A 12,266-nucleotide genomic window follows, 5' to 3' on the forward strand; every position below is an offset into this window, starting at 1 on the left:
CTCTAAAACATTTTTCTAACATGAATGTACAATTTTTCTTTGACATTGGTTATAAACTTCTACAGTAATTCATCAAACATAAAAATGAACCGAAACAAAATAGATTTCATTCCTAATTGGATCAATTTTAGAACAGGATTGGAAGTATCATTCTCTAATTCATCCCATTCTCACTTCTATTATGGTTCTGATTCCAAAAATTAAATTAATCACTCATTGTACCATACTTACCCAGACAAAGGAATAAACAACCTCCAAAGAAAATCAACCTGGACTTTAAAAGGCAATTCTTGAAGAAAACGAACAAATTTTCCTAGACTACCATATTACAACATACACTGTACAATTGTAGAATTGACAATCTACAGCGTCCGTTTCCTTCATTATTCATTTAAGTTGGTTGGTACAAAATCAGTTTTCCTGCTTTGTCATCAAAACCTTGACTTCTACGCACGTTTGCATAGAATCTGGTAAAACAAAATAAGTTATTTGCTTTGTGCGCATCCGCAACTGCAATTCTCAAGTTCTTTGTGAAGCTTCTGAAAGAGGGTAAAAAAAATTTGTTATCAAAACCAGCAGTTAACTAATGCCTGAATTATTCTGTGCAATTCTTATCCTTCATAAGTAAAATTCTTTATAATACAGATAAGTAATACAATTCAGGAATCATGATTAAGGAGACAACAATCTACTCAGTTAGGAAACTCAACGTGACTTTTCACATCCAGTCCTTTCTTATTCTACTTTAAAAAAAATTACAGCTTCAACTTAGCTTGTACTTGGAGTGCGACAGAAATATCATATTGATAAAACAAAATTACAAAATTATACAAGTTATGAAGGTTGGTTGTATGAATATAATTTTCAATAAAGGATGATGCTACACATAAATAAATTATGTACAGATAAATATTGATTAAGAGGAGTAATGTAATAGAAAGAGATAAAGTAATAGTAAATATTGGATTTTGAAGTGATTCTAACTAAGATGTCAGCCTAATGTCTATCTAAAATGTCAAAATTTATAGTGATGTTTAATATGACTTTTTTTTTATAAAAAAAATAATAGTAAATAACAAACAATTAGTCAAAAGGACTAAACCTCTATAGTAAGACGGTTCATGAAATTAATAAAATAGCAATTTTATCCCTGAAAATGTACATTATCTATAAATTTAGTCTTCCAAATTGTAATAGAAGGTAAAACTAATTCTTGAAATAAATAAAATGAAAAGTCCTTAAAATTTTAAATTACCAATCAATTTAGTCTTTCAAATTGTATAAGATAAACCCAACCTTATGCTTAAATTCATTTTTTACCCTTATCTAGGTTTATATTTCGCTAGTAAATTAAAAAGAATTAAGTACAATTAAATATCTATACTTAGGAGTTGATTTGTTTTACCATTATAATTTTAAAGACTAGATTAATTGGTAATTAATTTTTAAGGATCATACTATCTTTTATCTTTCACATATCAATTTGACCATCTATTATGTTTTAAAGGACTAAATTGATAAATGTACAATTTCAAGGACTGGCTTACTATTTTATTCTATTACTTTTAAAGAACAATTTAAAAGATTATTACCGTTTTAAATAATGCATTAGTAGTCTCCTCTTGTAAAAAGTGTAGTAAAGGCTTGTTGTTAGTGTATTACAGCTTATGGTAAATATAAAATATTACAGTGCCCAGTATGCAACAAAAAGATCATTATGCGAGGTTATCCTTGATGAAACCAGCTGGCTGACATACACATTCTGTTTTAAGTGTACACTTAACTATCAATGAACATTGACATTGCACACTGGGTATTGACTATAGCAAGTTAATACCATTGAGATTGCAAAGATTAGCACCGTCACAATTTTGTCTTTGTCTTTGGTCTTGACTCCCAAATGAAGACTTTTCAAGGCAACTTTTGACAGAGTCACTTCAACGTCGACAATCTTCGAATGTAGTAGTGATCCAAACGATGTTCAAGGACTTAGAGGTCCGAACAGCAAGGGAAGTTAAAACTAGTTTACCATGTTCCATTGCCCCTCGTAAAAAGACAAAGTTGTTGAAGTTTGTATAACTATCCAAGGAAAGAAAGTGACTGTCTGAATCCTATTGGAGCAATAGTGCGATTCCGGCAGCTTTGGAGAAGGGAGAAGAGTTAAGGGGTTGAGACTGGGATTATTGGCTCCGGGGATGGAAAACTATTAATTCTGACAACTTGTATAAGACGTGTTGCACGCGCAAGACATGGAAGAATGGAGAATAACTCAGGTAGTCAGAAGCATTAGCCCTAGCCAAGGTAGAAGAGAGAGTATGAAGTTGGGCTATAATGATTTTGTTGTGTTCCTTTGCAATCAGAAACTTTGTTTATTTAAGATATGGTTTATGTTAGTTGATTTAGTATGTTATAGAAGGCAGTGGTGATTGGCTGACGGGTTAATGATGATGGCTAGAGGTATTTGGCTTGCCAGTGTGGAAAGGTGCTTACCACGTGAAAAAAAAGAGCGTTGTTTGAAGTGGCCAGATAGCATGGCAAGCTCAAGGGAAGACAGTAACATTGCCCTATATCAACAAGTTGTTTGTTTTTCAAGAGCTTACGCACGTTTTATTCCTAAGCTTGATATTGCACTATTTTTCCATCAGCAGCCGAGGAATCTCCAGGCCTCACAACCATTACCAATTTTTTTGGATTCTACAGGGAAATTAATTGGTGGAGACGTCTGATATGAAATTCCTACGACGAAGAAATTGGGGATGCATTTGGTCATGTATGTTGGGACGATTTATCAGACAGAAAGTGGCCCTCTCTCGCATTTCAGTCAAGGGGTCAGATTTATGTTTGATACGCACAGGTTAAAGCATTCAGTGTTTCTGCCTTCTAATGGGCTCTAGAACTTGTTAATACGCTACATTTTCCTCTAGCAATTAATTTATAGATTACTTAATTTGAATATTTCTTCTAAAAGTAACAACAACTCCACTAAGATCCCATCAATAGTTCAGATTCATCCAGTAATTAGCATTTAATGAAGGACAAGTTCACTTAATACTCCTCATCCACAAGGGGTTGGTAAAAAGCCTAACACCACAATAGAGATAGACATATAATCTGAATAGCAGATTCATATATCGGAAGCATTTAATTCATAATTCATGAACAGGCATGGGAGTGAAAAGTATTGGAGAGGGAAGGGTAGTTTTACAGACCTGAACCTGTGTTTGAAGACCTTTAATATGCTGAACGGCCAAATCAAGCATGTCTGCATAGCTTGTTTGCTACAACGAATATTGAAACAAGATTAAGAGATAAGTAAGAGAGAGTGGTTTGACATAGCAAAAGAAGGAGGCAGAAATAGAAACAATACCTTATCCATATTAGGTACAAGGTCCTGCAATTTCTTGAGCTTTCCACTTATTCTGGTTCTTCTCTCCTGCGTGTTGAATTGGACGGAATTGAATAGAAGAAGGAGGAATGAATGAGAGTGAAAAAGGTAGGAGTAGGTGAGTAATTACCCGCTCTGCAATGCTGCGGGGATGAGTAGCGCAGCCTCGCTTAGCGCGGATTTTGCAAGGGACGGAATCTTCAGGAATGTGCAGGAGCTTCTCAACCGTCGCCATTTCGAGAGTGGTCTGAGGAAGACTGAACTGAGACTCCAAGGCGTTGAGGCAATGGAGAATGTCTTGATCGGCGGAGTTGGAGTTTTTGGAGCGCTTCGGCGGGGGAGTGGAAAAGGCGATGGAATTGGAATGAGAATGAGAACCGTCCCACGGCTCCATTCCGAAGCCGGCATGGTCGCCGAGCACCAAATTGTTACTGTTATCGCCGCCACACAGAGATTCTTGGCAGTGACCCGTGAAGCTCAACTGCGACTTCAACCGAGAGCCCCGCGTGATGGTGAACCCCGCGCCTGCGTCGCGTTCGGCAAAAATCAACCACGTGGACAGACAACTGGGCCGGGCCCGCGTGGGCCCGGCCCAAAAGGATCATTTAGAGTAATAATAATAATAATAATTCAGGAAGAGTAAGTTAGTTACCATTGAGCGTGTGGTTGTGGTTATGGTTGGTGGTGGCGGCGGCGAGGTGGGAGAGGAAGCCGGCGGGAGAGCTTTTTTGACGGAGTAAGGCGGATCCGAGGGCGTGGTTGTGATACGATGTTTGGTCCTTGCTGGTGGAGTCGGGAGAGTCTCCTCCGGAATAGTAAGGGGTGGGGTTGGGGCGTGATCCTCCGATGAGGGCGTCGACGGTGGTGGTGAGGAGAGAGCCGGGAGCGGAGCCGTAGCGCGTGAGGCCGGTAGGCGCGTGGCTCATGGATTGAGAGGAGGAGGAGGAGGAAGAGGAGGAGGAGGAGGGATACATGGAGGAGAAAGCAGAAGAAAGCAGAAGAAGAAGGTTTGGTTTGGTTGGGTTAGAAAAAGAAGGTGCAATAAGCAATTTAGATAGAGATAGATGCGATGGCATTGGTGGGTGTATGCCACTTGTGGAATACTTTAAGGCTGCATCAGCATTCTGCAATTGTATTGGCTCAGTGCCATTTGGGTCACGTGCCACTTTTTTTTCAACCACGTCCCCATTCATGGAATCAGAATCTTTTCATTCCTTCTCCCTTCTTTTTTTTTCTCAATCTTTATATTTCGAATCAATGGATGATTTGAATTCTGATTGCTGCACTTAACGGGTACGGGTTCGGGTACGGATACGGGTACGGGTATGGGTTTCGCTCTCAGAAACCTGAGATGGTTGAGCTTGGTGGTCGGAGTTTCCAACATGGCGGTGCTTCTCATGGGTGCCTTCCTCATCTTCCAAATTCACCTCCTCTGCCAAGGCCGCTTCGCCGTTCCATTCCTCCTCGTCTCCCTCGCCGCTCCCATTAGGGTTGTGGTCATGTTCCACACCGCATTCGCCCAGCAAGCCGCTGCCACCCTCATTCTTCAGGACTCCAACGATCTCCTCACGCGCTTCCGCAGACGGGTGGGTAATCCCATCTCCTCCTCTTTTTTTCAATCTTCATTTTCTCATCAATCAATCAACAGGCCATGTACAAGAAATGGCTCTGCTGGAGTCGATCTTCCGCCGTCGTTATCGTCCTTCAATTTCTCCTTGCGCTTTACCTTGTTCTCCACTCTATGCGCCATTTCACCTCCAACAATCATTGTCTTTTAGGTAGGTGAGTCAGTTCAGGAACCCACTCTTCTCCATCCTTCTTTCAGCCCGTTCATCCTTCAATCTTAACCATTCAAATGCAGATTCCCCGTGGAACAGCACCTGTTTATCCGTATTCATCATCCTCGTCTCTTTCGTTGCCGTACTCCAGTGCTTCACGGGATCCGATGTTATCAAATGGAGGTCTTTCTATGAAACCCATGATCACGCTTGGAAATGCCACTATGTCGAGGTCTTCGATAATGGCATACGTGAGACCTTGTGTTGTCTGGGCCGGGTCAAATATTTGTATACACCTATTACTTGACCTTACCTACGCACAATGTTTATCACTCTATCTTACCTCTGCTCCTTTTATAACTAACACAGGGGTGCAGCCGAAGAAGATGAAGTCTATTCAGTTGCACGATTACTGGGTGATCTTGTTGCTTATCGTGCTTCCGGAACTGGCCATTTGGAACTCTTGGCAGGTTTCTTCTAATTTTTTATCTCAAACTTGTTGCCTTTTTATGCTTTATATGTCATACAATTAGGATGACGTGGCATATTAGTGCAATAATGTTGACCCCGCCAATTTTTCATTAGGAATACAGCCTGAACCAATTTAGTTTCACCTGCATGTTAGCTCTTTGTAATTTTATGACATTGAGTTTTTGTTGTTCAGCTTTAGCTTTACTTCAAAGCCATGAAAAATCTACAGAATCCTATGAAGGATCCATGGAAGCGCCAGAGATGCGAATTAGGGAGGCTGAAGCTCTTCATAAATTTGCTGAAGCTGCATACACAGTATTACTATAATAAACTAATTCTAAATTAATGTTTTGTTTTTACTAAATTGTTTTGAGCATTTATTTTGCATTCAATGATGAATACAGGGTCCATTGCTTGATGTTGGACGAAATCCATTATTATTTCCTTGTGCGTGGCTGTATAGACAAGGGATTTTGTCTCCTTGGACCCGAAACAGGTGGCATTTTGTTTCGATATTCTGTTTTAAGGTCTTTATAATCGAATTCTTACTTTGTCAGTAGCACGAGCTTTTTAATGTGAGTGCTATTGGTTGAGTATTATACCTTTGAGGTCAAGGTGGTCTTGATACTTGTTCTTTGTTGTAACTTCGAAATGATATATAAACTTCAAACTGTATATTGCTTATCAATGCAAGGTGTGTGGAGGGTTGTACTTTCTCCGGTTTGACTGATCCTCAAGTTTTTCCTTTCCATTCAGTGTCTCTAAAGTGATGCTTTCCCCTCATCTTTATAGCTTTTTCCTTATCTCTGTTGATATTTCTTTCATCTTAAGAAATGAAAAAAATTATTATTTCCTTGTAGTTTGATTTATTAAATTGATACAAAATATGATGTATCCAAATATGTTAGCTTGCTAGAAAAGTTTAAGTTCGTATGAACCGTTGTGTACTCATTTTGTTTATTGGAAATTTTGATAGAAGAGTCAAAATTGTGTTTCTTGATTTTAGTTCTGGGAAGGGAGTCACTTCCACTTTTGAGGTCTATGATTTTTTTGTGCCTTGCAACGTTGAACAATTTCATGAATCATGAAACAAAAACATTATAGTCAAAGTTCTTATGTTAGTGGTGAATCTTCAACAACAAAGTAAATGTGAAGAACGAAGAATAGTGAATGACTGAATTGGGAAAGGAGAGGCTAAAAGAATATGCGAACAAAAGAAGAAATGGCTGATGATGTACTTGCTTTTACTCAATTACCACTGTGCATGCCCGAGTGTTTACAATAGAAGTTTCTGAATGGTTGTTGATATTTTTATTTAGAACTTATTGGCGCTCAGGCATATTGATTTATATATCTTTGGTTTTCCTGTATTCTGTGTCTCCATGTCTCCCTTTCCGTTACATCTTTTTCAACTTACAAATTAAAAAGTTTCATCTTCGACATTGTGATTTCATGTTCCTGTTTCTTATCTTCTTAGACGACCTGTATTGGATGGTGATAACTGGTGGCGAGGTCATGCTGCGGCCTTTCTAAAGTACATCAATTTGCCTCCAGAAGTGCTTAGACATGGACGAGTCAGCCAGGTTAGACGTGGAAACGAATAAAGTTCTGTACAAAAACATTTTAATAAAGTATAGAGGGCAAGATGGACATGAATATCTGTAATAATAAATAACATTGTCTAAAATATGTTGCCTCCATTTATGTTGTAATTTTAGTTACGGGAGCCCATCATCAATAACAGAATACTCACCAAAAAAGGTAGATGTCACGAACCAACAATAGTATGATTATTTTGTTTAGTTTGATCATGTGATCGATGGAGAATTTTCAGAACTTCAATTTATTTTAAAATTTCCTTTCCAAACTATATATTTTGTCATTAAACATTCAAAATTTTATATAAAGTTGAATTACCCTCTAAATATCCTCATCCAAACACACTATTAGGTTTTGTTAAAATCAAGGAAGGGAAGACTTTATAGCAAATTATGTCCTCTATTTTGTGTTAAGCCCATTCCCTCTCCAAAGCCGTTTCCCTTAATATATATTGAAGTCAGCACGCTCGTTTGTGTGTTTGCTAAGCATGATATTGTATATGCTATTTTTTTGGTCATTTATCTTTCCTCCATTCAAATATCTCTAATCTCTCAAAGTGTGTAAAATAAATTCGATTGAGAGTGGCTTTTTGGAGCATACTCGATCTTCTTTTGCAATCTTAGTTTAAGAAAGCTTGCTCATTAGGCTAGTCATATCTCATTTATTGAATGCAATGTTTCTTTGTAAAGTGGGTTTTTACTTTTTAACATACTAATTTGATAAATATGAACATAACAAATGAACTGGTAAGTATAGATTTATTTATGAACTTATGTAGATTTTGGTTTGATCAGGGGGCTACTTTACGTACAATGTAAACTGACTGACTACCCCATTTTTCTTTTCATTTGAACTCATCAGTCTATGTCCTTGTATTTTGATTCCTAATGGTTGTAAATTTTTAATTTTAAAATGTGGCGAAACTCAGCTCTATCCAACTTGAGATGATAATATACTAAATTTATGTATGATTTATGAATATTTCTGTTTTTATACTATACTGGCTTAATTTATATTTAATTATTTAGATACCCATGCCAGGTCAAGTGTCAAGCTGCATATTTTGTTGTGGTTCTACATCATCTACAAACTGTAGTAATTGCTATACGTGGAACTGAAACCCCAGAGGACCTAATAACTGATGGGTTATGCAAGGAATGCTCCCTTTCTGTAGATGACTTGGCTGGCTTGATCAAGTATTTTTCATTCTTCCTCCTTTTGTCCCCTCTGAGCATTTTCACAAACAAGTAGATAACCCTAGGGTGGTGGTGAAACGTTGCTAAGAATTCCCAATTAATTCAATTCATTGATAAAATTCACACAGGTTGTAAACATTGTAATACACTAGTACCTACAGCTCATAACACATATACTGAATGTACATACAAGGTTTCCTTGAAAAGGTGACGGGGTGAAAGAGTCCAATAACAATTGCTTTCAACTTTCTTTTTAATGTCAGTTTATCAGCATCTATCCTTATATCCTGTTTGGGTTATGATAGAAAGATGATTACTTTGTTGGCAAATGCTGTGTTGTTGAATAGTACATGTATACCGATGCTAATGAGTAATGACATCCCTATTAGTTATAAACTGTTTATAAACAAAGGCTAATGAGTAATGACATCCCTATTGAGTTACTTTTATCTGCAGAAATCATCTTCTCTATATACCTTATAGTTTCAGTTCCAATGTGTAATAGTTTTATATGGGCCAAGCTGTATAGATCCTTTCTATGGTCCAACACAATATTCTGGTCCCTCACTTCAATATTTTATGTTCTGTTTGCAGTTGCAACTACATTCATTATGATATAAAGAAAAATGTGGCTTCATCATTCCCCCACTATGGGCATTCAGGCATAGTTGAAACTGCACGAGAGCTTTTTATGCAGATTGAAGGAAATCCTGAAAGGCCTGGTAAGAAATACTTCAGGTTTTTTAAACTCGTGGTTCTTTGTTCTGGAGAGTTGGTCATATCAAACTGTTTCTTCTTCCTCTTTCCTACGCCATTGAGGTAATTAAGTAGGAAGCTGGGTAAGGAATAAAAAGGGGAAAGTTTTTATTGGGATGCATAAAAATGCGTTCTCTTATGTTTTTCTAGTACATTCTCACATGATTTGTTATAAAAACTTTTTTCTTTTAATTCCTTAAGCAGTGTCCTTCCGCCACATGTTAGCAAGACCCATTAAGTAAAACATAATACCTTTTATCAGTTCAATGTATGGAACTGAAATTGTATTTAATTTAAAAGCATTTGACTTGATGACATAAAATAAATTTCATTTCTGACAAAAATTGTTTTCGAAGTGGAAATGCAGACTCTGAATCCTATGGACTTCTTTCTAAATTACTGGGATTTGGTTGTGAATGCTTTGGGTATAATGTGCGGATAGTTGGGCATTCACTTGGGGGTGCTATAGCGGCATTGCTTGGAGTGCAAGTATGACATTTCTCACTTAAATAGGAATAGTTACTTAATGTTCTTCTTTAGTAAACATAATTTGCTATTTTGATTGCTTCAGAGAACTAGGTATTCATTGAAAGTCTATTATGAAAAAAAAAAATATAGGCAAAACGAATATTCCTTGCTTCCTTAGGAAATACAGATTGTAGATGCAAATTTGAAGCTGGCTCGAGGTCACAAGCATGGGATTGAATTCTGGCCTTATCACAATCTGCAAATTCTCAATTTCTGAATCTTAATGAGATGTTACTCAAATACAAGAGTTGTTACAATTAAAACTAAAACCAGCATCCATCGAAAAAGATTTGACTAAACAAGAGAACAAATTTGGTAATCGGAAGTAGAAAAGTTATGTGGAATATATAAAAGAATTTCATCACTGAGAAGTCGAAAGACTTAATCTAAGACATGTACAAATCTAGAATGTCAAACAGAAGCATAATTATAAGAATTCATATTCTAAAAAGAAAAAACAGAGAAACATAATAAATAATTATATAATATTTATATTATTTAATTATATTTGATTCTAATACTCATGTTAGATAAGATTAAGGTGTTGTTTCAAAACTCTTTAAGCATTGAAAACTATGAAGGACTAAAAAAAAATCATAAATTGAAGATTATTTAATAAACTCATGCGAACATTTATTTAGTCATTAAATCACCATTGTTTCCTCTTGTATTGCATCATTTATTTTTTAAATGCATATAATTTCCTTCAAGTTTTGAACATGCATTCAGCACTTTTAAAATTTTCCATGCACTGTTTTGTCTTTTTTTATGCTGCCGTCTTTAAGCATTTGATTTTATAGCACCAAATAAATTCTGGTCTTTTCCACAGCTTTATAACCGCTACCCTAATCTGCACGTTTATTCATATGGGCCACTCCCTTGTCTGGATTTAGTTGTGGCAGATGCATGCTCAGAATTTGTGACAAGGTAATTGTACTAGTAAAATGTTTGATTTTGGTTGACTCTCTTTTGGTAACACTTTTAGTTTCCTTTCTGCTTGCTTTTATTCTTTATGATGCAGTATCATATTTGGAAATGAATTTTCATCACGCCTTTCAATTGGATCCGTCATGCGGCTAAGGGCAGGCGCAATCACATCACTATCACAAGATCCTAAAGCAGATAGTGCCATGATTTTAAGACTTGCTCGTAGGTTTCTATACCTAAGCAAATATCAGAGAAATAACTCCAAGGCTGAGAATGAATCCGAGTATCATTCAGGGGCCATCAAGGATGATCTAAACCATCAAATCCGAAGAAGCCAGTGTGAAACTGATAACAAAGGTGTCTTATCTTTAATAACATAGTAGGCATGTTGGAGAATAAATATGTCACCCTATGAGTGTGGGAAATAGTGTGCATTCTTCCATGATTCCTCGTACTCAGTTTGTGAAAGGTGCTTTTTCTAAAAAGATTTTCATCATTGCAACAGGCAGCATTGAACAAGAGACTCAGACAATTAAAGGGGGTTTTGCTATAGCCGACTATGGTGAATATATGTCTTTTGATAGTGAAGATTGCTTCGACAATGAGCATGAAGAATGCTCACTTTGGTCTGATGCCAGGGCAAGGGATCATTCTGTTGGAATTGATAATGCCAAATTTACAAATGCTTTTGCTAAAGATGCACGTTCAATTGATGATCCAGTGTCTCGGTTTATAGATACTGTTCCAGATTCTGAAAATCCGTCTTCCAATGATCCCCCGGAGCTGTATCTACCTGGTTTTGTGATTCACATTGTACTGGAGAAGAGAAGATCACAATCTGATCTAAGGACGCAGGAGAGCGATAATTGTTATAAAGCTTACGTTGCAGATAGAGAAAACTTCAAAGATATTATTGTTTCACCATCTATGTTCCTTGATCATCTTCCTTGGAGGTAAGACAAATTACAACCACAACCTTTTCTCATTTCTAAATTAATATCTTTGACAAGTTCTTACCTGAGTGTTGGACTTGGCAGATGTCATGATGCCTTGCGAAAGATATTGAAATCTCAAACTGCTAAAGATCAACTAACAGAACCTCACATCATCTGATACAACTTACTGCCATTCAACTTCAAACCATCTATACCATTTTAGAAAAGAGTTAAATGTTCTTATTTATATATACCATATATAATTTCTGCACTTACGAGCCACGACAATAATTATAAGTGGCTAGTGTTATTACATGATCTGAAAGGGTAATGTATCATAATTAATTTAATTAAATATTAGCTGTATTATAATTATTTCGATTACTGATAAATAAATTGCATTCTGATTTAAAAGGAAATTTGTACCTATATAGTATAGACACTGACATGAATACCGATACGAACACGGAGATACGTCTAATTTCTAAAATGTAAGACAAGAGAATACGACTAATTTCTAAAATGTAGGATATAGAGACACGAACATATATATATATATATATATATTATAATTATGAATTATATAAATTGACAATAAAGATTTATGTCCACAAGTATATTTTAGTTTTTTTATGAAAGACGTTTCTTTTGACTAGTTCAAAATAATTTGTTCCTTATTTTTATAGTCATA

General features: G+C 36.4%; 2 protein-coding genes across 3 annotated transcripts; one reads left to right on the top strand and one right to left on the bottom strand.

Moving 5' to 3' along the window:
• Positions 1–85: 85 nt before the first annotated feature.
• LOC137828674 (transcription factor bHLH128) lies at positions 86–4,583 on the bottom strand. The gene is made up of 5 exons (XM_068635348.1): positions 4,038–4,583; positions 3,516–3,910; positions 3,368–3,433; positions 3,210–3,278; positions 86–539 (listed from the first exon to the last, which is right to left on the bottom strand). The coding sequence occupies exons 1-5, from the start codon at positions 4,576–4,578 to the stop codon at positions 486–488; spliced, it is 1,125 nt and encodes a 374-aa protein (XP_068491449.1). The 5' UTR covers positions 4,579–4,583; the 3' UTR covers positions 86–485.
• A 127-nt stretch (positions 4,584–4,710) lies between these two features.
• Positions 4,711–11,994, top strand: LOC137828673 (uncharacterized). 2 transcript variants are annotated; one of them, XM_068635346.1, is made up of 14 exons: positions 4,711–4,971; positions 5,034–5,163; positions 5,247–5,451; positions 5,533–5,633; positions 5,828–5,949; positions 6,039–6,130; positions 7,112–7,217; positions 8,275–8,429; positions 9,024–9,151; positions 9,553–9,674; positions 10,543–10,640; positions 10,735–10,997; positions 11,146–11,593; positions 11,678–11,994. In XM_068635346.1, exons 1-14 carry the CDS (start codon positions 4,711–4,713, stop codon positions 11,751–11,753), a joined length of 2,307 nt encoding a protein of 768 aa, XP_068491447.1. In that variant the 3' UTR covers positions 11,754–11,994. The 2 variants fall into 2 exon arrangements, with proteins under 2 accessions (XP_068491447.1, XP_068491448.1); XM_068635347.1 differs by having other exon boundaries at positions 5,864–5,949.
• Positions 11,995–12,266: the final 272 nt, after the last annotated feature.

This window comes from Phaseolus vulgaris, chromosome 7 (genome assembly GCF_000499845.2).
Source record: "Phaseolus vulgaris cultivar G19833 chromosome 7, P. vulgaris v2.0, whole genome shotgun sequence".
NCBI lineage: Eukaryota > Viridiplantae > Streptophyta > Magnoliopsida > Fabales > Fabaceae > Phaseolus > Phaseolus vulgaris.

Bases quoted from the DNA above. Each gene is read 5' to 3' on its own strand.
- LOC137828673 (XM_068635346.1), top strand. From the start codon at position 4,711: ATGGGTTTCGCTCTCAGAAACCTGAGATGGTTGAGCTTGGTGGTCGGA. The intron at 5,164-5,246 runs GTAGGTGAGTCA...ATTCAAATGCAG, and splicing joins CAACAATCATTGTCTTTTAG to ATTCCCCGTGGAACAGCACC. The intron at 6,131-7,111 runs GTGGCATTTTGT...TTATCTTCTTAG, and splicing joins TCTCCTTGGACCCGAAACAG to ACGACCTGTATTGGATGGTG.
- LOC137828674 (XM_068635348.1), bottom strand. From the start codon at position 4,578: ATGAATGGGGACGTGGTTGAAAAAAAAGTGGCACGTGACCCAAATGGC. The intron at 3,911-4,037 runs GTAACTAACTTA...AACGCGACGCAG, and splicing joins CCACAACCACACGCTCAATG to GCGCGGGGTTCACCATCACG. The intron at 540-3,209 runs GTCTGTAAAACT...ACCCTCTTTCAG, and splicing joins GTCTTCAAACACAGGTTCAG to AAGCTTCACAAAGAACTTGA.